Source organism: Macaca fascicularis, chromosome X, assembly GCF_037993035.2.
Source record: "Macaca fascicularis isolate 582-1 chromosome X, T2T-MFA8v1.1".
In the NCBI taxonomy this organism is placed as follows: Eukaryota; Metazoa; Chordata; class Mammalia; order Primates; family Cercopithecidae; genus Macaca; species Macaca fascicularis.
Window position 1 is genome coordinate 157,992,034 of NC_088395.1, and position 27,708 is coordinate 158,019,741.

General features: G+C 42.8%; 1 protein-coding gene across 3 annotated transcripts; it reads left to right on the top strand.

Moving 5' to 3' along the window:
• The first annotated feature begins 387 nt into the window (after positions 1-387).
• MAGEA4 (MAGE family member A4) lies at positions 388-7,026 on the top strand. 3 transcript variants are annotated; one of them, XM_065537924.1, is made up of 3 exons: positions 388-404; positions 5,293-5,361; positions 5,441-7,026. In XM_065537924.1, the coding sequence occupies exon 3, from the start codon at positions 5,506-5,508 to the stop codon at positions 6,457-6,459; it is 954 nt and encodes a 317-aa protein (XP_065393996.1). In that variant the 5' UTR covers positions 388-404; positions 5,293-5,361; positions 5,441-5,505; the 3' UTR covers positions 6,460-7,026. The 3 variants fall into 3 exon arrangements, with proteins under 3 accessions (XP_065393996.1, XP_045239863.1, XP_045239864.1); XM_045383928.2 differs by lacking the exon at positions 388-404 and adding an exon at positions 1,009-1,027; XM_045383929.2 differs by lacking the exon at positions 388-404 and having other exon boundaries at positions 5,293-5,365.
• Positions 7,027-27,708: the final 20,682 nt, after the last annotated feature.

Sequence of the window (27,708 nt, forward strand, 5' to 3'; positions counted from 1 at the left end):
TGCAAGACTAGTGAAGGCAGGCTCTGCCGGGCATCAACCTCAGGAGCATGAGAGAAGGCTGAGCTTACCGCACCCCTATTCCCATCCCCCACCTCCATTCCCATCCCCCCCCGTTTCCATTCCCATTCACAACCCTCCATCCCCCATCCCCCACCAGCAACCCTATCCTCCCCAACCCCCCACCACCCTCATACCACCATCTCCCACACAAAAATACCCGCTCCCTCCACCAACGTCACCCCTCCCACTCCCATCCACGCTTCCACTTTCAACCCAAGGAAGTCCCAGGTGCCCGGATGTGATGCCACTGACTTGCGCATTGGGGGTTAGAGAGAAGCTTCTTTGTCTGACCGGTACCTTGGGACTGGTGGGGGGAAGCGGGCCAGGCCCTGTGAGGAGTCAAGGTGAGATGCTGAGGGAGGACTCAGGAGGCCCCCACCCCAGATAGGCGACCCCAAATAATCCTGGACCACTCCTGCTGCCAGCCCTGGACCACCCGTGGGTGGACTTCTGAGTGTGGGGCACCCACCACGCCACTGCCTCTGAAGTCGCTGGGGACTCTGGAGTCACAGCTTGGGGTGATCAGTGCAAGACTGGTTAGGGCAGGCTCTGCCGGGCATCAACCTCAGGACCATAAGAGAGGGCTGAGCTTATCCCACCCCTATTCCTATCCCCCACCCCCTTCCCATCCCTCACGCTGTTCCCTTTCCCATTCCCATTCGCACTCCCAAACCCATCCACACTCCCATCCCTCTGCAGCACCCCATCCATCCTCCCCAATCCACCACCATCCTCATACCGCCGTCTCCCACCCCAAAAAGCCTGCCCCCTCCACCATCCTCATCCCTCCCACTGCCATCCACGCTGAATCGGGTTCTGCTTCCGCTTTCAACCCCAGGACGCCCCAGGTGCCCGGATGTGAGCCAATGACTTGCGCGTTGGGGGTCAGAGAGAAGCGAGCTTCTCTGTCTGACAGGGAGCTTGGGATTGGCGGAGGGAAGCGGGCCAGGCCCTTTGAGGAGTGAAGGTGAGATGCTGAGGGAGGACTTAGGAGGCCCCCACCCCAGATAAACGACCCCAAATAATCCCGCACCATTCCTGCTGCCAGCCCTGGGCCACCCGTGGGCAGACTTCTGAGTCTGGGTCACCCGCCACTCCACTGCCTCTGAAGTCACAGGCGACTCTCGAGTCAGAGCTTGGGGGGATCTGTGCAAGACTGGTGAGGGCAGGCTCTGCCAGGCGTCAACCTCAGGACTGTAAGAGAGGGCTGAGGGTCCCCCACCCCGTTCCCATTTTCATCCACACTCCCAACCCCATCTACACCCCCATTCCCCACCAGTACTCCTATCCTCCCCAAACTCCCACCACCCTGATATCCCCACCCCCAAACCTCTACCCCTATCCAGGCTGAATCACTGCCCTCATATCCCCACCCCAAAACCTCTACTCCCATCCAGGCTGAATCGGGTTCCAGTTCCACTTTCAACCCAGGGAAGCCCCAGGTGCCCGGATGTGATGCCAGTGACTTGCGCATTGGGGGTTAGAGAGAAGCTAGCTTCTTGGTCTGACAGGCAGCTTGGGCTTGGCAGAGGGAAGCCGGCCCAGGCTCTCTGAGGTGGCAAGGTGAGAAGCTGAGGGAGGACTCGGGAGACCCTCCCCACTGCAGATGGATGACCCCAAATAATCTAGCACCACTCCTGCTTTCAGCCCTGGGTCACTCGTGGGCGGACATCTGAGTCTGGGGCCCACCACTCCACTGCCGCTTAAGCCGCAGGGGACTGTTCAGTCAGAGCTTGGTGTAATCAGTGCAAGACTGGTGGGGACAGGCTTTGCTAACCTTCAACATCAGGACCCTAGGAGAGGGTGGAGCGTCCCCCACCCCATTCCTATCCCCTACCCTGTTCCCATTCCCATCCGCACTCCCAACCCCATCTGTACCCCCATCCCCCACCTGTGCCCCTATGCTCCCCAACACCCCCCACCAGCCTCATGCCCCCCACCTTCATCCCCATCCGTGCAGAATCTGGTTACACCCCTGCTTTCAATCCAGGCAAGCCCTGGGTGGCCGGATGTGATGCCACTGACTTGTGCATTGGGGATTAGAGGGAAGCGAGGTTCTGGTTCTGAAGAACGGCTTGAGATTGTCAGACAGAAGGGGGCCCAGGCTTTGTGAGCAGGCAGTCAGACTCTGAGGGAGGATTCAGGACACCCTTATCCCTGATAGAAGGTCCCAGCCCTGGACCATCGCGGAGGCTGACTTCTCAGGCTAGGCCGCCGCCTCCAGCTTCCCACCCCACCACCACCTGTCCCCACACCCGGTCCCCACAGGAGACTCTGGAGTCAGAGCGTGGTGTGACCATGGAAGGGATGCTTAGGAGAGGGCACTATCTGGGCTCTGCCAGGCATCAAGGTCAGGAATCTCAGGGAGGGCTGAGGGCCTCCAAGAGTCCACTGCAATCCCCACTCTCATGACCCACCCCCACTTCATTGCCATTCCCACCCCTATCCACCACTCCTATACCTCAACCCAGATCTCCTTCCGCTCTGCCTTTCCACCCACACCCCTCCCACCGGAACCCCCACCCTGGCAGAATACAGTTCAGCCCCTGCTGTCAATCCAGGAAAGTCCCTGGTACCCGAATGTGACGCCACTGACTTGCTCATTGGGAGTTAGAGAGAAGCAAGGTTCTCCTTAGGGGGAGCTTGACATCAGCAGAGAGAAGTGAGCCCAGGCTCTGAGGAGGCAAGGTGAGAGGCTGAGGGAGGTCTCAGAAGGGCCCCCCCCCAGATAGAGGGCCCCAATTAATCCAGCACCATCCCTACTGCCAGCCCTGGACCACCCAGGAGGCCGACTTCTCAGGCTGGGCTGCTCCCCACCACCGCCCCTGTTGCAACCCGTTTGTTTAAGCCACAGGAGACTCTGGAGTCAGAGGTTGGTGTGATCAGGGCAGGGCTGGTTAGGAGAGGGCATGGCCCAGGATCTGCCAGGAATCAAAGTCAGAAACCTGAGAGGGAACTGAGGTCCCCCAAGATCCCACTCTAACCCCCATTCCCACAAATCCCCTACCACTTCGCTGCCCCATTTCCCATTCCTTGCCCTCCAACCTCACCAGGCAGAATCCAGTTCCCCTTCTGCTATCAATCCAGGGAAACCCCAGACTTGGTGCTGGGACGTTTTGGGGGTCAGAGAGAATCGAGGGCATGGTCCTGAGGGGATAATTGAGATTGACTGAGGAGAGCAGGCCCAAGCTCTGTGACGAGGCAAGGTGAGACTCTGATGAAGGACTGAGGAGGCCCCCACTCCAGATAGAGGACCCCAAACAATCGAGCTCAGCCCCTGCTGCCAGCCCTGGACCACCCGGGGGAAGACTCAGGCTAGGCCGTCCCAGCTCCCACTGCCACTAAAGCCACAGGGGACTCGAGTCACAGCTTGGTGTGCCCAAGGCAGGGCCCAGGCTCTGCCTGGCATCAGAATCAGGACCCTGAGAGGGAATTGAGGGACCTACATTCCCACCCCTTTCACATTCCAGCATCCCCCCACCATCCAGATCCTCAACCCCATCCCCAATTCCGTTCTGCAGAATCCATTTTTTCTCCTGCAGTCAACCGACGGAAGACCTGGGAATGATCAGGCACTCGGATCTTGACATCCACATCCAGGGCTGAAGGAGGGAAGGGACTTGGTATCATGAGCAGAGCCTCAGGGTAGCAGAGGGAGGACCCTGGCTCTCCTGGGAGACGAGGAAGGACTCAGGAGACCCAGCATCCCAAGGCAGGGAGCCCACCCCACCCCGTCTGAGAATGAGGTGCCTCCTCTTTTAGCCTCGAGAATCCAAGGGATGGTGACTCAGGTCAGCAGAGGGGTGGGTTCCAGCCCTTCCAGGATCAAGGAAAGGAAGACGAGGGAGGACTCAGGGGTCCTTGCATTCCAGATCAGTGGACACCTGGGCCCTGGGAGGTCCTGAGCAAGGTAGCCACATGTAGCTCATGCTTCCTGCACCTTCGAGGTCACAGAGAGGAGAGGGCTATGGTCTGAGGATACCTGTGGCTCAGAAAGACGGGACCCCGCAGAGTCTGGCTGTCCCCTGTTCTTAGCTCGGGGGGACCAGAGCAGGGATGGCCTTATGTGCCAATCTTACTTGTACCATAGGCAGGAAGTTGGAGAACCTTCAGGAAGATGAGGTCTTGGAGTAAAGGGGCAATATCTGCTCATCTCAGGGGGTTGGGGGTTGAGGAAGGGCAGGCCCCGTTGGGAGCAAACATGAGTGACCCACAGGAGGCCATCAGAACCCTCACCCCAGGACCAAAGGGGTCAGCTGTGGACTCCCCGCACAGGGGTGACAGGATGTGGCTCCTCATTTCTGATTGCAGATCTCAGTGAGGTTAGGACCTTGTTCTCAGAGGGTTACTCAGGTCAACACAGACCTCTATCTGGTCAACAGACACAGTGGTCCCAGGATCTGCCAAGAGTCCTGGTGAGGAATGTGAGGGAAGATTGAGGGTACCACAGGGCCAGAACGCAGACGACGACTCCACAGAAATCAGCCTTGCTCCTGTTGTCACCCCAGAGAGCATGGGCTTGGCTGTCTGCTGAGGTCCCTCTCTTGTCCTGGGATCACTGATGTCACGGAGGGGGAGGCCTTGGTCTGAGGGGCTGCACCCAGGTCAGTAGAGGGAGGGTCCCAGGCTCTGCCAGGAGTTGAGGTGAGGACCAAGCAGGCTCCTCACCCAGGACACATGGGTTCCAATGAATTTTGACATCTCTTGCTGTCATTCTTCAGAGGACCTAGGCACATGTGGCCAGATGTGGGGCCCCTCATGTCCTGTTTCCTCTCAGGCATGTGAGTGCTTGATCTGAATTTCTCAGGCCAGCAAAACGGTGGAATCCAGGCCCTGCCTGGAGAAATGTGAGGGCCCTGAGTGACCACAGAGTGGACCATCCACTCTATGAGAGTGGGGACCTCACAGAGTCCAGCCTGCCCTCTTGATAGCACTGAGGGACTGGGGCTGTGCTTATAGTCGGCACCCTAAGGGCCCATGGATTCATCTCCTAGGAGCTCCAGGAACAAGGCAATGAGGCCTTGGTCTGAGACTTGTGTCCTCAAGTCACAGAGCAGAGGGTGCACAGGCTGTGCCAGCAGTGAATGTTTGCCCTGAATGCACACCAAGGGCCCCACTTGGCATAGGACACGTGGAACTCCAGAGAGTCTGACCTCACCTCCTGTTAGTCCTGCAGAATCGACCTCTGCTGGCCGGCTATACCCTGAGGTGCTCTCTCACTTCCTCCTTTAGGTTCTCAGGAGATAGGCCAACCCGGAGGACAGGATTCCTTGGAGATCACAGAGGAGCACCAAGGAGAAGGTCTGTAAGTAAGCCTTTGTTAGAGCCTCCAAGATTCGGTTCTCAGCTGAGGCCTCTCACATGCTCCCTCTCTCCCCAGGCCTGTGGGTCCCCACTGCCCAGCTTTTGCCTACACTCCCACCTGCTGCCCTGACCAGAGTCATCATGTCTCTTGAGCAGAAGAGTCAGCACTGCAAGCCTGAGGAAGGCGTTGAGGCCCAAGAAGAGGCCCTGGGCCTAGTGGGTGCGCAGGCTCCTGCTACTGAGGAGCAGGAGGCTGCTGCCTCCTCCTCCTCTCCTCTGGTCCCTGGCACCCTGGAGGAAGTGCCTGCTGCTGGGTCAACAGGTCCTCCCCAGAGTCCTCAGGGAGCCTCCGCCTTACCCTCTACCGTCAACTTCACTTGCTGGAGGCAACCCAATGAGGGTTCCAGCAGCCAAGAAGAGGAGGGGCCAAGCACCTCTCCTGACCCAGAGTCCTTGTTCCGAGAAGCACTCAGTAAGAAGGTGGATGAGTTGGTTCATTTTCTGCTCCTCAAGTATCGAGCCAAGGAGCTGGTCACAAAGGCAGAAATGCTGGAGAGAGTCATCAAAAATTACAAGCACTGCTTTCCTGTGATCTTCGGCAAAGCCTCTGAGTCCCTGAAGATGATCTTTGGCATTGACGTGAAGGAAGTGGACCCCACCAGCAACACCTACACCCTTGTCACCTGCCTGGGCCTCTCCTACGATGGCCTGCTGGGTGGTAATCATATCTTTCCCAAGACAGGCCTCTTGATAATCGTCCTGGGCACTATCGCAATGGAGGGCGACTCCGCATCTGAGGAGGAAATCTGGGAGGAGCTGAGTGTGATGGATGTGTATGATGGGAGGGAGCACAGTGTCTATGGGGAGCCCAGGAAACTGCTCACCCAAGAGTGGGTGCAGGAGAACTACCTGGAGTACCGGAAGGTACCCGGCAGTGATCCTGCACGCTACGAGTTCCTGTGGGGTCCAAGGGCCCTGGCTGAAACCAGCTATGTGAAGGTCCTGGAGCATGTGGTCAGGGTCAATGCAAGAGTTCGCATTTCCTACCCATCCCTTCGTGAAGCAGCTTTGAGAGAGGAGGAAGAGGGAGTCTGAGCATGAGTTGCAGCCAGGGCCTGGGGCGGGGGTAGGGGGGTGGTGGCTGGGCTGGGCCAGTCATCTGCCCTGTGCAGCAGCTTCCCCTGCCTTGTGTAGCATGAGGCCCATTCTTCACTGTTTGAAGAGAGTAGTCAGCATTCTTAGTAGTGAGTTTCTGTTTTATTGGGTGACTTGGAGATTTATCTCTGTTTCCTTTTAGAATTGTTCAAATGTTCCTTTTAATGGATGGTTGAATGAACTTCAGCATCCAAGTTTATGAGTCGTAGTCACATATATTGCTGTTTATATAGTTTAGGTGTAAGAGTCTTGTTTTTTATTCAGATTGGGAAATCCATTCTATTTTGTAAATTGGGACATAATAACAGCAGTGGAGTAAGTATTTATTTAGAAATGTGAATTCACCGTAAGATATGTGAGATAAAGAAATTAAAAAATACTTAATTCCTGCCTTATACATACTCAGTCTACTCTGTAAAATTTAAAAAATATATACACCCTACTTGGATTTCCTTGGCTTCTTCGTGAATGTAAGAAAAATTAAATCTGAATAAATAATTATCTGTGTTCACTGGCTCATTTCTTCTCTATGCACTGAGCATCTGCTCTGTGGAAGACCCAGGATTAGTAGTGGAGATACTAGGGTAAGCCAGACACACACCTACCCATAGGGTATTAGAATCTAGGAGCTGCAGTCATATAATTAAGGTGGCAAGATGTCCTCTAAGATGTAGAGGAAAAGTAAGAGGAGTGTGGGTATGGGGCTGCAGGTGAGAGTGGTCGAGTGTAAATTCCCTGTGTGGGGCCTTTTGGGCTTTGGGAAACTGCATTTTCTTCTGAGGGATCTGATTGTAATGAAGCCTGGTGGGTCAAGGGCCAGATCCTCAGAGGGAGAGGGAAAAGCCCAGATTGGAAAAGTGCTCTGAGCAGTTCCTTTTTGACAGTGGATGAACAGAGAAGCCTCTACCTGGGGCGGGAATGGAAGGTGTCTTGTGAACACAGTGCATGAGCTAGGTGATGGGCACCCATTATTTGCAAGGGTTTCCTGTGAGATAAACTTGTGTCTCCCCAAAAGGGAGACCCAGAAGCCACTGGCCAGGTGCTTTTCTACCTGGCTGGGAGAACCAGAACTGACTATTAAAAAGGCATTCTAACTAGGTTATCTCAAGTGCAATGTGACCAATTGTAAGCAGGGGCTAGATTTTGGGTGGTAACAATGAAAATAGTGGTATGGATGGAAAAGCAGCTGGGAGCGAGGGAAGGAGTTGGTCTTTGACCCAAATTCTAGGAGCTTTGAGCTGCATCTGGCTGGGGAAATCTCCCACACACCCAAATTTTGAGGCACATTCTCTAAGTGATAATTCTTACTGAATTTTATGGATGAAACTTCCTTATTTGGCTAATGATTCCATGCCCTATTGAGTTGGATATTCTCTGATCAGTCTTGAAGAACAATGACAACAAAATCCCAGAATGCTAGGGTCTGGGGTCAAACAATATCAGAAATAACAGCTATCTGCCATTCCTTAAACTTCTAATTTAATTCCAGGCCCTGAGCCAGGTGCTTCACCTACATTGCACACACTCCAATAGTCCTACTAGACAGGGCTTATCACATCTGCTTAAAAGAGAAGAATTCAAGGCTCACAGGGCTTGTGAATTGGGACATAATAACAGAGTATTTCCTGGATATCCCCAGGATCATGTGGCTAGTAAGGAACAGGGCTGGAACCAGACCCCTGCTCTGAATTTCTTTAGAGCCCATTCTGTCCCCATTCCCCCCAGCCTGAGGTTGACCTCCCAACTGGTACTTCATTTCTCTTCTCAGCACTGCACCATGTCTCTCGGGTGACAAAAATAAGGACCTTGAGGCCAACATTACTAAAAGCAGGCTTGGCAATGAGAATCAAACACCATTTATGGGGCTGGTTTGTGCTGGGTTCTTTGAGAGCTGAGTCTGCCCAGGTGTGGGCATTTCTGTCCAGTCCCAGCACTTTCTGAAACTACAGCGCATTTCCTCTGGTCACTTCCATGTGTCCTGTCTGACTCTGGAAACTTACCTGCTGACCACTTTGCCACTGGTCCCCACAGAACAGCCCCAAATCACCTGCTCACCTCTTGACAGGGAGCATTCCTTCTCCCTGTAGAAGTCCTCTGGCTGTCCCATCTCTCACCCAGGAAGCCATGTGATATAAGCAACCTTTTTGATATAAAATTTACATAGGGACAGTGACTTTTAGACAACTGGGTGTCACTCTGGTTACCTTCAACACAGTCTTCAAGTGTTTTCCAAATGGGTTGAGTGGAGTCTGATTTGCCATATTATCCATCAGTTTTTGGCATGTCACCCTGAAGTTAAAGGGGGTTTGAAACCACCTTGATACTTGAAATTGGACTTTAACAGGGTGTTTTATTTGAAATCCAGCTCTGAACACATACACAGATGAATGCTTTAAAACCAAAGCCTCCCTCATGAGTATTAGGTGGGGAAAAACTTTGAAAATCCCAGTGGAACAAACATGTACATACTGAGGCTGAATTCCTATATCCCTATAGTCTCCCAGGAGGTGAAAAATGATTCCTTGGAATACATGTCAGCTCTCATGATAAAGGAATAATTAAGCAGCCTTCTACTGCCTCTTGTGTGCTTACCTGCCCCATGGAAAAATACTGGCTTTCAATGTGCCTAGAGGCACTGACAAGTGTTCAGGTATGTGGAGGGTAGCAGAGTCTCACAGGTTAAGATTTTAACCAGGAATCAAATGGAAGAAAATATTCTCGGCCTACTTAGAGGGAGCTAAATGAGAAGAACTTATGAACACAAAGAAGGAAATAACAGACACTGAAGTCTACTTGAGGCAGGGAGGGTGGCAGGAGGGAGAGGATCAGAAAAGATACCTATTGGATACTGGGCTTAATACCTGGATGATGAAATAATATATACAACAAACTCCTGTGACTCTTGTTTATGTATGTGACAAACCTTCACATGTACCCCCAAACCTAAAATAAAAGTTAAAAAAAATAAAGGGTATTGCAAAGGGAAGCCTTCCTGCTGAGACTTTCAAGATTCTTGGACAGTTGTGAGCCTACATTTGAAAGCATCAGTCACATATTAGGCACTTGAACAAGTCGGAGAACTTCAAGGCAAATTTGACCTTCTCAGAAACTCCTAGAAATGAGATGGATTGTGTAACACCAAATTATAATATTAATAGTTGCCTTTTATTGAGCACTTACTATGTAACAGTTTATGGGGGAGACTATAGTACTCACCCACACCTTGTCTTCCTCTCTTTCTTTGACACATAGGCACAGTTCACTTGCAGTTAAGAAGAGTAGTGTGACAACCTGTTACCACTGAAACAAGAGCAGAAGCATTGTTTGTCACATCCAGGCACGTGACAGCCAATGTGCCAGTTCCATGCTTTCTCCCTCCTTTCAATGGCAAACATGGCAGCTTCAGTTTGAGATGATGGAATCACAAGGTGGAAGTAACATGGATCCCCAAGTCATGTGGGAGTGGAGAGTCTCTGCCAAACCAAGTCAGAACTTAGGTGTGCATAAAATAAACTTCTGTTGTGTCAAGCCATTGAAATTTCACGGTTTGTTGCATCAGCTAGCAGTTACTTTAACTGACACAGCTGCTACTTCTGTGTTAGATGTAAATATTTTTTATGTAAAAGGTGGTAGTTAGTATATTCTTATTGCAAAAATTATAGGAATGTAGATAATTTACAATTTTAAACTTCGCAAAGCTCTTCCATGGTTTAGCCCCCTCCTCAGAGGTCCCACAATTAACCATCTGGTGTGTATTATTTTAAAGCTGACTCTAGGCTCTTCACTGACACATAAGCTATAACAATATATTATTTTTATTTAATATAAGAGAATAATGATGTACATATTGACCTGCCATTTGTGTTTGTCCCTTCATAAAATGGATATGGGATCTTTCCACAACAGTACATATATACATCTATCTCTTTTTTGAAACTACTTTCTATAATTCTAAAGTAGGCATGCACCATAATTAAACTCTTTCTTCCTAATAAACACATACATTATTTACCATTTGCTGTATGATATACTAAATAAAATAAATATCTTTGAATATGAATTATTGGGCAAACATGAATGTTTTCTTATAAGAAATGTATTAACATGGGTATTGGGTTAAAATGAAAAGGTTGTTAATAGTTTAGCATTTTATAAATATTTTAAAATTTCATTACAAAAAATACTGTACCAATTCACATTCTAATAAAAATCACAGATTATTTAACATTCTGAAATATGGACAGGACATTTCTACTTTGCTTTGAGAAGGATTTGGTCAGACTCAACAGGAGCCAGGGACGTTGAGCAGAGAGGACACCCTCAGGCCGTGAGGGTCATTGGGAGGATCCAGGGGAGAGCAATTACCAGAGTATATGAGAGAGATCACATGTGAAACCAGGTCCACAGAGCCCCAGGCTGGTACTCAGCGCTCTGAATCCAGAGTTCAGCCCAGTGGGGTCAGGAACCTGAGGAAGAAAAGTGGGAAGGGAAGAGGGGGAACAGGACAACAAACAGGAACAGATTTGGGAAATCGGGCACCATCATCACCAATTGGACTGGACCCTGTGATCTGAATGCACAGGCCTATTGGCTGAACACATCGGCCGCGTGCAGGACACCACACCCTCCCTCAGAATTTCCTTCCCTCTGTCAGGAAGCGCATGGCTGACTTCCTGCATCTTTCTGGGCAAGCTGCCTCTCTTGACAATTCCAGTGGTCCTGTGCAATGTCTCCAGCATTCCAGGGCTGGGAGCTGTCTTCGTGCCTGCTGGGGGCTGGTTTTTTATCCCCTGGCGACCCTTCACCAAAGCTGGGCTATGTGAATGGGTCGGTGAGTGATGACAGAAAGCCAAGATGGACCAGGAATGCACTTGAAGGTGGCAGTGTGGCTGCATGGAGGGAAAATTGGAGGAAGAGTGCCCAAGGACTAATCAGCTCAGACTCTGCACATGAAGAACTGTGTGTTGACGTGCAGTAAAAGTGATCCAGGTGGTGAACATGTCTCAGATGGCTTCCTGTGTCTTCTGAGCTCTTGGACCACAAGGGGCGGGTGTTCTGAAGCTGTGACCGCTTGTCAATTTTGCCTCCAGACACTGTGTGGAGGGCTGGTCCAAGGTGTGGACATGGGCAGGTTGGATGGAAACCCAGTAGAGATGGCACAATTCCTTGTTAAACTGACAGGGATGTACAGGGTCCAATGCATGAAACATCACGCACTGTCTTGTTGGGAGCATCCTCATCTCCATGATGGTGTTTGGGCCTGGAGAGGAGGCATCCACAGTGACACTCTCAGTGGTAGTTTCCATGGAAATTTTGAACTCAAGTGATCATAGGTGAGGGAAGTGTAGGTTTCTTCATGGAAGGAGGAGGCCTAGGTGGGGGCAGGCTCTGAAATTTATATCAGTGATTTCATTGATGCCTTGCCTGGTAATTTCATTCGTTCATTCATTTGTTCATCCAGCAAACATTTATTGAACACATGCTGAGGACACACCAAGTCAACAATACAAAAGAAAGTAGCAAGCCCCTTAATTCATTCTGTGAGTGGTGTGGAGAAGATGGTGAGACGGAAAGACATGTGAGTGTTTTAGGAAGCGAGGGACTGTGAACTGATGGAGAGAATTGCCATTGATCTGACTTCTGAGGTTGTGCCTAGGTGATGCTGTTCCTTTAGTTCAGAGTAAGGTGAAGGAGGAAGAGTTGGTGGTGATTTGGTGAGGAAGAGTGTGGAGATGAGGTCTGTGTGCACTATGTAGTCAGGGAGGTGCTGTAGCCTGTCCAGGTGGTGCTGTTGAGTAGGCAGTAGGGAAAGGGGTCTTTCTATCTGGTTGGGGCCAAGACTGGATATTAGGCTGGCTGCATCATGAGAAGTAATTTGAGGATGTAGTCTTAGGTAAAACCAAGTGATTATTGTGTAGATACTGGCTTACATGCTACATGATGCCATTCCGTTTCTTTCAAACACATTTATTTGGTAACCAAAGTTACACAAAGTTTAATAAAGGAAGGAAGCGTACAGGAGTCTTGAAAGGGAGAGAGAACACTTCCAGAAATCCAAATAGAGAATGTTTCCTATATATGTGTGTATACATTTGTGTATACACATATTTGTGTATATATACATATATACAAAGATAATATATGTATATCTTCATGTATACATGTGTGTATATGTACAAATATATGTATATATTTATATACACACATATAAACATGTATATAAATGTATATTTGTTGTATATATAAACATAAACATGTGTATATAAACATGCATATTTGTACATATATGAACATATATATGTACATATATAAACATGTATATTTGTATAAAACATGTATATTTGCATAAAAATAAATATGTGTATATGTATTTGTGTGAATATATAGTTGCATATACACATGTGTATATACACATATGCAACCTTATATGTGTATATACACATGTGTATATGTGTATATGCATTCGTGTGGATGTATAGTTGTATATATATTTCAGCTGTCTCATGTTGCATGTAGATTTATATATCATCCTTTTTTTTTTTTTTTTTGAGACACAGTTTCTCTTGCCCAGGCTCAATGGCACGATCTCAGCGCACTGCAACTTCTTCCTCCCGGGTTCAAGAGATTCTCATACCTCAGCCTCCTGAGTAGCTGGGATTACAGCTACTGTAATTAGCTGGGTATGTGCCACCATGCCCAGCTAATTTTTGTATTTTTAGTAGAGATGGGGTTTTGCCATGTTGGCCAGGCTGATTTCAAACTCCCAACCTCAGGTGATCTACCCACCTTGGCCTCCGAAAATGCCTGGATTATAGGCATGAGCCACTGTGCCTGGTCAGATTTATATATCATCCATTTTCAATGTCATATATGCTATATCATGTTACTTTTAGTGCTCCTGGCATCTGTTGTTCAGGATTAAGTGTATGATTACTAATACCCAGACACTTATCTCCTCTAACGTAGTGTGCTGTTTTTGGCCACTGGCAGGTGTACCATAACTAAATAAAGGTTATCATGACAAACAGAACAAGGGGCAAGAAGCAATCTGGGGTCAAAGTACCTGGGGGTCAGTACTTCATGATGTATTTTGTATCTAGTTGGTGGAAAGTGGTCGTCAAAATTTTAGATGTGGAAACTCTTATTCCAACAGAAGCCTTCCACAGAACTCCAGTCCATGAACATGTGGAAGACAGAGCAGTGTGGATGAAGTGAGGACTCATCCCATAGTCCTGTCTACCCAGCACCATTTTTTCCCTCAGAGCATTGGGCCCTGGCACCCCTGAGCACTACTGGGGCAGTTCTGTGCAAAAGGCCTTTCCCAGACATAGATTTTCTCATGCCCTTACACAGGCATCTACCTGTATGGATGCCATTCTATCTACCACACAGAATCTCAACTTTGTTGCCTGGCATTGCCAAAAACTTGTGACCTCCCGAACTCTCCATTCTCTGTATATGCTACAATTCAATTTCTGGTTTCCCAGGCTCCTCATTGTGTCCCCCACCCCACCCCCTGACCTAAACCCACATAGACACACACTGTCCTGCTCACTCATGTATTTTTTATTATCAGCATGGGACTCACTCCCCTCCCTCCAACCCACCATTCCCCTTTGGAATTTACATCGGCTCCTCCTTCCTGTTGACCTCAATCTCTATCTTCACCTTCATTCCTAGCCCTGCTTCAAACTCTCTGGAAAGGGGGCTCCTAATACTGCACCAAATAACATGATGGGCATTTTCATTTTTTTTTTTTTTTGGGGGGGGACGGAGTCTTGCTCTGTCGCCCAGGCTGGAGTGCAGTGGCGTGATCTTGGCTCCCTGCAAGCTCCGCCTCCCAGGTTCATGCCACTCTCCTGCCTCAACCTCTTGAGCAGCTGGGACTACAGGTGCCCACCACCACGCCCGGCTAATTTGTGTGTGTGTGTGTGTGTGTGTGTGTGTGTTTAGTAGAGACAGGGTTTCACCGTGTTAGCCAGGATGGTCTCGATCTCCTGACCTCGTGATCTGCCCGCCTCGGCCTCCCAAAGTGCTGGGATTACAGGCGTGAGCCACTGCACCTGGCCTGGCATTTTTACTTTCTTTTGAAAGCATTCTCAGATCACATTCAACCATCGTAAACAAGAGCAAAGAGCTTGGTACATTTTACTTATGTATGTTGCCTCTGCTCCCCCAACACAGCATGTAATCACCTTTACTGATATTCAGATTGCCTAATCTCAACTAAAGTCTATTAAAGATGTATAGCTTAATTCCCTTTAAGAATACAAGGTGAAGTGATTCCTATGAGTTCCTTATTCAACAGAGAAGAGTAATTTGGGTGTGGAGTTCACAGATTCCCTCCAGTGACACTGTGTTCACACTTTAAATGATGAGTGGTATTTAAATGCCTGACATATGTAGGCCCACCTGGTTACCGTGCTAGGGCCTTGGGTACAAAAAGGAAGCGAGCTGGCCGTTGGAACTCAGAATACTCAAACACATGAAAACCAACAATTTACTTCCATTTCTCCCTTCTTAGCTTTTCATCTATTGTTGAGACACATTTTCTTCCTACATGTGTTATTTGCTTCACAATACAGTACTTTTTTTTTTTGCTTTAAACAGTCATTTTAAAGACATTTGCATAATAGAGAAATTATATTTATCCATGAAGTTGCAAATTTTGATGCTCTTCATTCCTTTGTGTTAGTCCAGATTTCTATCGGTATCATTTTCTGCCTACCTGGAGGACTTTCTTTAACATTTCCTGTACTGTGCTTCTGTTGGTGATTGATTCTGAAAAATACTTTATTTCACCTTTGATTTGAAACGTATTTTCACTGGGCTGCCAGTGAATGTCAGACATTGTGAATTTTAGATTCACTATTTTTCTTTCAGTGCTTTAAGGATATTGTTCTGCTCTTCTCTAGTTTTCATTGCTTTTGACAAGAAATATGCTGTTGCCTTTATCTTCATCCATATGTAGGTAAAATACCTTTTTTGCTTCTTTCTACTTTTAAGATTTTCCCTTTATCACTGGTTTTAAGCAATTTTATTATGAAGTGCTGTACAGTTTTCTTCATATTTCCTGTTCTTGGGATTCTTTTATTTTGTTGGATCTGAAGATTTATGGTTTTCATCAAATTTGGATAATTTTCATTATTTCTTCAAACGATTTTTATCCTCCATATTTCCTCTCCTTTGGGAGGTCTCCCAATGCATCCATATTAGGCCATTTGAAGTTGCCTCATAGCTCACTGATGGTCTACACATTATTTCCTGTGTTTTTCTTTCTGTTTATATTCTAGAGAGTTTCTATCACTGTATCTTCAACTTCACTAATCTTTTCTTCTTTCATGACTCGTCTCCTATTAATCCACACTGTTATATTTTTTCGACTCAGACATTATAGTGTTCATATATCAAAGATCATTTCTTTTTAAAAATATTGTCTATGTCTCTATTTTACCTGTTTAATTTTTCCTCTAATTTCTTGAACATACATAATTCAGTTTTTTTTGCAGTTCTTTGTAAATATGTGTTTTCTTTTTTTTTCTTTTTCTTTTTTTATTTTTTTTTTATTATTATTATACTTTAAGTTCTAGGGTACATGTGCGTAATGTGCAGGTTTGTTACATACGTATACTTGTGCCATGTTGGTGTGCTGCACCCATCAACTCGTCAGCACCCATCAACTCGTCATTTACATCAGGTATAACTCCCAATGCAATCCCTCCCCATGATAGGCCCCGGTGTGTGATGTTCCCCTTCCCGAGTCCAAGTGATCTCATTGTTCAGTTCCCACCTATGAGTGAGAACATGCAGTGTTTGGTTTTCTGTTCTTGTGATAGTTTGCTAAGAATAATGGTTTCCAGCTGCATCCATGTCCCTACAAAGGACACAAACTCATCCTTTTTTATGGCTGCATAGTATTCCATGGTGTATATGTGCCACATTTTCTTAATCCAGTCTGTCACTAATGGACATTTGGGTTGATGCCATCCCCATCAAGCTACCAATGACTTTCTTCACAGAATTGGAAAAAACTGCTTTAAAGTTCATATGGAACCAAAAAAGAGCCCGCATCTCCAAGACAATCCTAAGTCAAAAGAACAAAGCTGGAGGCCTCACGCTACCTGACTTCAAACTATACTACAAGGCTACAGTAACCAAAACAGCATGGTACTGGTACCAAAACAGAGATAGAGACCAATGGAACAGAACAGAGTCCTCAGAAATAATACCACACATCTACAGCCATCTGATCTTTGTCAAACCTGAGAGAAACAAGGAATGGGGAAAGGATTCCCTATTTAATAAATGGTGCTGGGAAAACTGGCTAGCCATAAGTAGAAAGCTGAAACTGGATCCTTTCCTTACTCCTTATACGAAAATTAATTCAAGATGGATTAGAGACTTAAATGTTAGACCTAATACCATAAAAATCCTAGAGGAAAACCTAGGTAGTACCATTCAGGACATAGGCATGGGCAAAGACTTCATGTCTAAAACACCAAAAGCAACGGCAGCAAAAGCCAAAATTGACAAATGGGATCTAATTAAACTAAAGAGCTTCTGCACAGCAAAAGAAACTACCATCAGAGTGAACAGACAACTCACAGAATGGGAGAAAATTTTTGCAATCTACTCATCTGACAAAGGGCTAATATCCAGAACCTACAAAGAACTCAAACAAATTTACAAGAAAAAACAAACAACCCCATCAAAAAGTGGGCAAAGGATATGAACAGACATTTCTCAAAAGAAGACATTCATACAGCCAACAGACACATGAAAAAATGCTCATCATCACTGGCCATCAGAGAAATGCAAATCAAAACCATAATGAGATACCATCTCACACCAGTTAGAATGCGATCATTAAAAAGTCAGGAAACAACAGGTGCTGTAGAGGATGTGGAGAAATAGGAACACTTTTACACTGTTGGTGGGATTGTAAACTAGTTCAACCATTATGGAAAACAGTATGGCGATTCCTCAAGGATCTAGAACTAGATGTACCATATGACCCAGCCATCCCATTACTGGGTATATACCCAAAGGATTATAAATCATGCTGCTATAAAAACACATGCACACGTATGTTTATTGCGGCACTACTCACAATAGCAAAGACTTGGAATCAACCCAATTCAGTTTTAAAAAGTGTTTTTGTTGTCCTTATCTACTATGTTATCTGTCTCATTTGTATGTTAGTATTATCAATTGACTTTTCTTGATATCATTCATCTTACTGTCCTTTTTTTGGATGCCTGGTAATTCTGATTGGATGCTAGATATAGTGAACTTTACCTTGATGTGTGCTGGGTATTTTTGTATGTCTATAAATAAATATTATTGAGATTTGTTCTGGGCCATAGTTAAGTTTCTTAGAAATAGTATGGGTCTTTTGGTTCATGCTTTAATTCTATTATGCGAGATCAGAGCAGTGTTTTGTCTATGGTTGGTATTTCTTCATTACTAAGACAAAGCCATTCTGAGTGTTCTAACCAATGCTCTATCAATTGTGAGATGTTGTACTTTACCTGTTGGGAATGGGAATTATGTCAAGCTTTCTGTGAGTTCAGGAGATATCCCTGTGTACCTTTCTCTTTTCCAGTATTTTTCACTGAAACCTCCAGCCACTTTGGCCTTTCTGGACTACCTGCTCCAGATCCTCAGCTCAAGGATACAATCAGGCTCCTGCTCTGTGCACTGCCATTTGCAGTCTCTCTTCAGGCAATACTCTCGGTACAATTGTAGGACTTTCCTTCTTCGTTTTTCATCTGTCAGAAATAACTGTCCTTTGTTGCCTATGCCCAATAAATTGAAAAGTGTTGTTTCATATATTTTATCTGGGTTCTAGTTTGTTGTAGGCATATGTGTAATTTTGGTCCTTATTACTTAATCTTGGCCAGAAGCAGATGCTCTGTGCTCCAAATTTAAAACCTATCTATGCATGACAGAAATGTCAACATTTCAAACTTACTTAAATTACAAAGCAGGATTGGAAGACTATGGGACACTCATATGTGTTCTTATAGACTTCGGTGGAACTGGGAGGATATATAGCAAAATAGCAACAATGTTCTTTTCTTGCTAGGGGAAATGTGATTGATTGATTTATTTTCTTATTTATACTTTCAATATTTTCCAACACATCTGAAACACATGAATTACCTTGATAACTATAAATTATTATAAATATTTGAAAATGTGATTTAGACTACCAAAAGTAAACATATTCTTTAGTTGGCTTGTTTCCAATATTGATTAACCTCTTGCTTGATTCTTTTATTCAGCCTCTGATGTGCTTACCATTTTTGTAACCAGAAAGAAACAAATACTTTGAAATAAAATTAGTAGGCTATGTGTTGTCACCCAGTTTCTTTCACACTTTCAAATACAATGCTAAAGAGATAAGAATCTACCTTGTTTTAAAAGTCTTCCCTCTAGAAAAATTATTAACTTATATTTTAAAGGAAAATTATATTTATATTTAAACCATATTCTACATGGCATGATTTAATCCAATATTTATATAAAGGACTGTGTATAGGCAATCTTGGCAGAAGGAATTATTATGGTTATATTCATTATTATGAATGTTACTCGTGTCTCTTCCTGAAGCTCATAATAAACAAATTATGTTTTTAAAAAAGTGCTTCAGTTATTATTGTCACCAATTCCAAGCAATGTCTGAAAATGCACTTTTCTTTAAACATTTCTTTATTTTAATAAGAATCATGCAAGGTTTTCATAATAATGATCAACAATTTTCTTCACAGATGATTATACATCATGGTTTCTTCAGTTAATACATGATTGTCTTTCACAAAGTCAATACCATGTAAAAATTACTGTAATTTATCATTTTATTAATATTTCTTCTGTACTGGAAGTGTTATGTGCTCATCTCACATATTTATTTTCTGTAGTCACAATTTCTCCATTTTAATGTTTTCATGCCCACACTGTCCTAACCAAGCCATTAGTGGTCTCTCACACTGATATGATTCTGTATTGTTTTTGGGCCTCAGAATTTTCTCACCACCATATTGTTTGTTCCTTTTTTTCCCTTTTAGAAGAAATACACACCCTTTTTCTTCCTGTGAGTACTTCCTTTACCTTTTGTTCCATAGCTTTTTTCCTAAAACTCGTAAATCTCTGAAATTTACCAAATTGTTTTGATCCAAATGTATGTCTATAGATTTTCAGATATAAAACATACGCACATAATTTATCTCTTTGCAATGGGATAATCTCATAGTATTTTCATTTTTTCTTCTTTTAATATATGGGTTCACGTTCTCAAAAAAAAAATGAAATGAGTAAACACTAGTATTTTTGCCAATACCTTTTCTTGCCAACACCATTTTATATTCAGCCAGTATTTTTCCCCTTGCAATATAAAAATGGCTTCTTATTTTTCCATGTTCTCACTTTGTGTTCTTTACATGCTTTTGCTGTATATTTAAATGATTTGTGGGCTACTCCACACTTTTAAACAATTAAACATTGCTACTAGATCATAAGAGATTTATTAATTTTATGGTTATGTGTTCTGTCATTTTTGCCCTTTCTTTTTTTTTTTAATTTTTTTAAATTTATTTTTTTTTATTTTTTTTAAATTTATTTATTATTATTATACTTTAAGTTCTAGGGTACATGTGCATAACGTGCAGGTTTGTTACATATGTATACTTGTGCCATGTTGCTGTGCTGCACCCATCAACTCGTCAGCACCCATCAACTCGTCATTTACATCAGGTATAACTCCCAATGCAATCCCTCCCCCTTCCCCCCTCCCTATGATAGGCCCCGGTGTGTGATGTTCCCCTTCCCAAGTCCAAGTGATCTCATTGTTCAGTTCCCACCTATGAGTGAGAACATGCGGTGTTTGGTTTTCTGTTCTTGTGATAGTTTGCTAAGAATGATGGTTTCCAGCTGCATCCATGTCCCTACAAAGGACACAAACTCATCCTTTTTGATGGCTGCATAGTATTCCATGGTGTATATGTGCCACATTTTCTTAATCCAATCTGTCACTGATGGACATTTGGGTTGATTCCAAGTCTTTGCTATTGTGAATAGTGCCGCAATAAACATACGTGTGCATGTGTCTTTATAGCAGCATAATTTATAATCCTTTGGGTATATACCCAGTAATGGGATGGCTGGGTCATATGGTACATCTAGTTCTAGATCCTTGAGGAATCGCCATACTGTTTTCCATAATGGTTGAACTAGTTTACAATCCCACCAACAGTGTAAAAGTGTTCCTATTTCTCCACATCCTCTCCAGCACCGCCCTTTCTTAAAACTCTTGTATCATATATCCCTCACTCTATATGTAGAGTTTCCTAGACTTTTAGCTGTGCTCTTTAGCCATGGCTTCTCAACAATCCTGTTTGAAATATTTATCATTCTGACATTGGGTATTTCAGCTTCTCTGGTCTTTTCAAAGAGCCAGAATTTGGTTACATTGATATTTGTCATTGTTTTTCCAATTTTAATTTTATTAATATCTGCTCTTATCTATATTATCCCCATCTCTCTCCTTGCCTTAGATATGTTTTACTTTTCTTTATATCGTTTCTTAAGGGAGAAAGCTTAGATTATTGCTTAGAACCCTTTCTTTCTCTCGAATATGAACATGTAATGACATAAAGTTCCCTTTAAGCATGGATTTGGCTGAATCTCACAAATTCTCATGTTGTAATTTTAATTTAATTTGAAAATATTTTCTAATTTCCCTGAATTGTTTCTTCTGAAACATGGGTTATAAAAATGTGTTATATAATTTGCAAATATTTGGGGACTTTACAGATATTTCTTTTGTTATATTCTTTAGTTTTATTTCATTATAATTAAAGAACATACTGTCCTAGCCTCTTTTGTGCTACTATAACAGAGTACCACAGACTGGGTACTTTATAATGAACAGAAATTATTGGATCACAGTTCTGGAGGCTGGAAAGTCCAAGATTGAGGAGCCCAACATCTGGTGAAGGCCTTCCTGTTGTGTCATCCCACGGCAGAAGGACGAAAAGAAAGGGTGAGAGAGAGCAAGGGATTAAACTCACAGCCTCAAGGTCTTTCATAATCTGCATTAATCCATTCATGAGAGTGAAGACCTCATGACCTAAACACCCCCATTAGGTCCCACATCCCAACATTTTTACATTGGGGATTAAGTTTCCAGCAAATGCTTTTGGGGGACACATTCAAAATATAGTACATACTTTGCATGATTTAAATTCTTTAAAATTTTTAAGAGGTGTTTTATGGCTCTTCTTGGTGAATATTCCATGTGTACTTGAGTGTAATTTATATTTCAATGTTGTGTGTGGTGGTTTGTATGTGCAAATTAGATTAAGTTGGTTAATAGTGTCATTAGAGTTCTTTTGCATTTACAAATGTTCTGTTTACTTTATTATTTACTTGATGATGAGTATAAAAATCCCCAAATATAACTGCAGATTTGGCTATCATTTTAGTCCTGCCAGTTTTTGTTTCATGTATCTGGAGGCTCTGCTTTTAGGTTCACACCTTTAGCATTGCTATGTTTTTGGTGAATTGAATCTTTTATCATTATGTAATGTCCCTGTTTATTCAAACTAATTTTCCTTCTTATGAAAGCAAGTATTTCTGATGTTAATATTGTTAACTACAGTTTTCTCATTTTCTTATTTTATTTTTTTAAATTGTCAAATGATAAAACTCTTTTTTCCCTTTTGATGTACAGTTTTAGGCCTTAACACATGTATAGATTTGTGTAACCACAACCACAAGGAGAATATAGAACTGTCTCATCGCCCTCTGCAAAAAAATTTCATGTGGTATTCATTTACGAAAGAAAAAAAAAAGATAAATTAGACTTTCTCAAAATGCAAAACTCCTTTCCCTTCACAAATAACCTTTGCAACCACTCATCTGTTCTCCATCACTATAGTTTTGCCTTTTGGACAAAGTTATATAAATGGAAGAATAAAGAATGTAACTTGCTGAGACTGGTGTTTTTCACTCAGGACATTGTATTTGAGGTTTATCCAGGTTGTTGTATATATCAGCAGTTCATTCCTTCTTATTATTCAGTAGTAATCCATTGTATGGATGCAACACGGATTATCCATCACTGTGGAAGGACATTTGCGTTGTTTCCACATTTTGGCAAATATGAATGCAGCTTATATAAAAATTGATGTGTAGGATTTTGTGTGAACATACGTTTTTATTTCTCCTAGGTGTGGCATTTCTGAGTCATACAGTAAGTGTATGTTTATAAGTAATTACCCAATTGTGTTCCACATTGGCTGTACCATTTTACATTCCCACTAATAATGTATAAGAGTCAAAATTGTTCATTATTGCTATCATTTTGTAATGCTATTTTTAACTAAAAAATTTGTTTGAATTTTATTCTCTCTCAAATGTATGCATTTAATTTACATTTCACTATTGCTAATGATGTAGAACAATTTCATCCACATGTCTGCTTTGGGTGAAGTATGTATCGTTATCTTTTGGCAATTAAAATATTGTGTTGTTTATCATATTGGAGTTTTGAGAGCTGTTCATGTAATTTGCCGGCAAGACTTTTTTTTTTTTTTTTTTTTTTTCTGAGACGGAGTCTTGCTCTGTCGCCCAGGCTGGAGTGCAGTGGCGGCGATCTCGGCTCAATGCAAGCTCCGCCTCCCAGGTTCACGCCATTCTTCTGCCTCAGCCTCCCAACTATCTGGGACTGTAGGCGCCCACCACCACGCCCAGCTCCTTTTTTTTTTTTTTTTTTTTTTTTTTTTTTGTATTTTTAATAGAGATGGGGCTTCACTCTGTTAGCAAGGATGGTCTTGATCTCCTGACCTTGTGATCCTCCCACCTCGGCCTCCCAAAGTGCTGGGATTACAGGCGTGAGCCATCGTGCCCGGTCGCATGTAAGACCATTATTAGACATAAGATTTGCAAATTTTTTTCCAGTTTGTAGCTTGACTTTTTATTCTTTCTCAAAGCAAAAGTTTTTCATTTCGAGGAAGTTTAATTTATCGTTTTTTCTTTTATGAATCATGCTTTTGGTGTAATGTTTAAGACCTTTTTGCCTAACTCTAGGTCGTGAAGACTTGACTCCATGTTTTCTTTTAAAACTTTTATAGTTTCTCATTTAACATTTAGATAAGTCATTTTGAGTTAATTTTTGTATAAAGTGTGAGTTTTAGGTAGAGGTTCAATTTTTAACAAATGGATGTCTAATCATTCCAATAACACTTACTGAAAAGCCAATATTTCTCCATTGAATAGCCTTAGTCTTTTGTAAAAATTGCTGGGCTGTATTTATGTGAGTCTGGTTCTGAACTCTATTTGGTTTTATTAATCTATGTCTCTATCTTTTAGCCAAAACCACACCATCTTGGTAACTATAGCTTTGCACACTATTGGCAGAAATGTAAATTGGTATAGCATTATTTAAAAAGGTATGGGAGTTCCATTAAAAAAATTAAAAATAGAACAAACATATGATCTGACAATCCTGCATCTGGGTATAGATCCAAAGGAAATAAAATCACTATCTCAAAGAGATATCTGCACTTCTATGTTCATTTCAGCATTATCGTGGCTACTGTGGTAGCCAAGATATGGAAAAAACCTAGGTATCAATCAGCAAATGGATAAAGAAAATGTAATACATACATGTACATACATGCAATGGAATATTACTCACGTTCATTATTGAAGTATATTTTTTCTGGGTATAGAATTCTAAATCAGTAGCCATATTTTTTCTGTGCTTTGAACACACCATACTATTGTATTGTGTCTTCTATAGTTTCTGTTGAGAATTGAGCTGTCGATCTAATTATTTCTTTTTTGAAGGATGGTAGGCTGAGTAATAGCCTCCCCAAAAGATATCCACCTCCTAATCCCTGTAACCTGTGAATATTACCTTATGTGACAATTTACTTTATAGGTCTGTATGAGAGAGTGGCGGAAAGAGATTTGACATAGACAAAAGAGAAAAAAGTAATGTGATCACGGAGGCGGAGATTGGAGTGATACAGCTACATACCAAGGAATGCTGGTTGCCAGGTGGAATAGGCAAAGAACAGCCTCTGGAGAGAGCACAACCCTGCTAGATTTTGGCTCAGTGATGCTGATTTCAGACTTCTAACCTTCAGAACTGTGTGAGAATAAATTTCTTTTAAATTACCAAAGTTGTGGTAGCTTGTTAAAGTAGGCATAGGAAAACTAATACCTGATGATAATCTATGGGATATTTGTAGATAATTTGAATAGGCATTTATTAAATTGCTGCCCCTCCTTATGACCATTTATAGAGACTTTAAAAGGTTGTTTTTAAATAGTTTTTACTAGTTTCACTAGGCAGTGGGTCTACAGAGTTCCTCACACTGTCATGCAGGGAGAAGTTTTCTCCTCTTCAGTTTTTAATTAGCAAAACTCTGCAGAGTCCTAAGGTCAGAACCCTTTTGCCAGACTTACCCAAAACTTACATGCATGAATGCTCTTTGTTCTATGAACTTTTTTCTTTAACTTTTATTTTAGATTCAGGGATACACATGCAGGTTTGTTACACAGATAAATTGCATGTCACAGGAGTTTAGTGTACAGATTATTTTGTCACCCAGGATATAAGCATAGTACCTGATAGGTAGTTTTTCCATCCTCACCCTCCTCCACCCTCCACCCTCAAGTAAGTCCTGCTGTCTGTTGTTCCCTTCTTTGTGTCCATATATACTCGATGTTTAGCTCCCACTTATAAGTGAGAACATGAAGTATTTGGTTTTCTGTTCCTGTGTTAGTTTGCTTAGGATGATGGCCCCCTACCTGCATCCATGTTGCTGCAAAGGACATGATCTCCTTCTTTTTTAAGGCTACATAGTGTTCCATGGTGTATATCTACCACATTTTCTTTATCCAGTCTACTATTGATAGACAGGTTGATTCCATATCTTTGCTATTGTGAATAGTGCTTTTATGAACATGCACGTATATGTGTCTTTATGGCAGAATAATTTCTGTTCCTTTAGGTAGATACCCAATAATGAGATTGCCGGGTCGAATGGTAATTCTGCTTTAATTTATTTCAGAAATTGCCAAATTGCTTTCCACAGCAGCTTGACTAATTTATATTCCCACCAACAGTGTATAAGTGTTCCCTTTCCCCTGAAATCTTGCCAAACTGTTATTTTTTGACTTTTTATCAATAACCATTCTGACTGGTATGAGACGGTATCTCATTGTGGTTTTGATTTGCGTTTCTCTAATGATGAGTGATGTTGAACATTTTTTCATATTCATGTTGGCCGCGTGTATGTCTTCTTTTGAAAAGTTTCTGTTAATGTTTTTTACCCAGTTTTTAATGTGGCTGTTTGCTTTTGTTTGTAAATTTAAGTTCTTTATAGATTCTGGGTATTAGACCTTTGTTGGATGCATATTTTGCAAATATTTTTCCCTTTCTATAGGTTATCTGTTTACTCTGTTGATAGTTTCATTTGCTGTGTACAAGCTCTTTAGTTTAGTTAGGTCCCATTTGTTAATTTTTGTTTTGGTTACAATTGCTTTTGGTGTCTTCGTCAAGAAGCCTTTGCACATTCCTATGTTGATAATGCTATTTTCCAGGTTATCTTCCAGGGATTTTATAGTTTTAGGTTTTACACTGAAGTCTTTAATCCATCTTGAGTTGATTTTTGAATATGGTGTAAGGAACGGGTCAAGTTTCAATCTTTTGCATATGGCTATCCAGTTATCCCAGTACCATTTTATTGAAAAGGAATTCCTTTCCCGATTGCTTGTTTTTGTCATCTTCGTTGAAGATCAGATGGTTGTAGGTATGTGGCATTTTTTCCGGGCTGTCTCTTCTGTTCCATTTTTCTGCGTGTCTGTTTTTGTACCAGTACCATAATGTTTTGGTTACTGTGGCCTTGTATATTTTGAAGTTGAGTACTATTCTGTGCTCAGCTTTGTTCTTTTTGCTGAGGATTGCCTTGGCTATTTGAGCTCATTTTTTGGTTCCATATGAATTTTAAAAGAGTTTTTTTTTTTTCTGATTCTGTGAAGAACACCATTGATAGTTTGATAGGAATAACATTGAATCTGTAAATTGCTTTGGGCGGTATGGCCATTTTAACAATATTGATTCTTTCTATCTGTGAGCATTGAATGTTTTTCCATTTGTTTGTATCACCTTCAATTTCTATGGGCTACTACCTGAAGTGTTTGCCTCTTTTCTTACGTTCTCTTGAACTGGGATCTAATCTAAATCTAAGTATAAAAATAGAACATAATTGTTTTTTTCATGAAGGGCCAATATTTCCTGGCATGGCATTGATACTGTATTGCCCCTAACAGACTGGTTTTAAATTTTGACTACCACATGGATGGCTGCTAGTATTTCCCTTGTTGTCAGCTAGACTTGGTGATAAAAATAAGAAACACCTAACTGACCTTCCTGTAGGCTGCTATTATTCAGTTATTAAAATATAAAACAGATTTGAAATACACACCACACTGGGTCTCCAATTTTGAGGCAATTATTTTACTTTTAGACTAGCTCATAAAGCTTTTAGAAGTCCATCCTTTTGGTTAACGAAGCATCTACTGTGTTACTACCACCGTGCTGGGTCCTTGCTGGACTGATTTCAACTTTTTTGAAATGCTACATGGGACTATCATGTGCTTCAGACCACACTTTTTGTCCCTTTTATGAATTTTTCCCCAAATTTCAAATCCTTTACTTGAAACATGTATATTTGACCTTGGAGAAGTCATAATGCTGCATGTTCCCTCATGAGTTTATATTTACTCTAGTGGGAATTAGAGTAATCCTCTGTCTGATGATTTTACTTGTCTGACCTTACTTCAGGTCCCTATCGGCTTCACTGGGGCCAAGGCAAAACTGCATGTATCAAAGAATTAAACATGCCACATGGTTATTGAGCTCAAACTAAGAGTGTGTAAGCTGCACTAGATTGAATGTGCCCCACAGGATAAAGCAAACATCCATTTCAGTATCCATTCTTAGATCTTATGTTTTAAAATGCATAAATCAAGAGGTACAGAACCTCTTGGATTCCCTTTCTGACTTAGAACTCCAGGTGTGCTCCTTTGTGCAAAGACTGAGAATTGAAACAATTCACTGGAGGGAGAGAAAAGTCTCACTTGCAAGAATTTTATCCACTTCATACAGGAATA

Excerpts from the sequence above, each read along its gene's own strand:
- MAGEA4 (XM_065537924.1), top strand. The coding sequence starts at position 5,506 with ATGTCTCTTGAGCAGAAGAGTCAGCACTGCAAGCCTGAGGAAGGCGTT.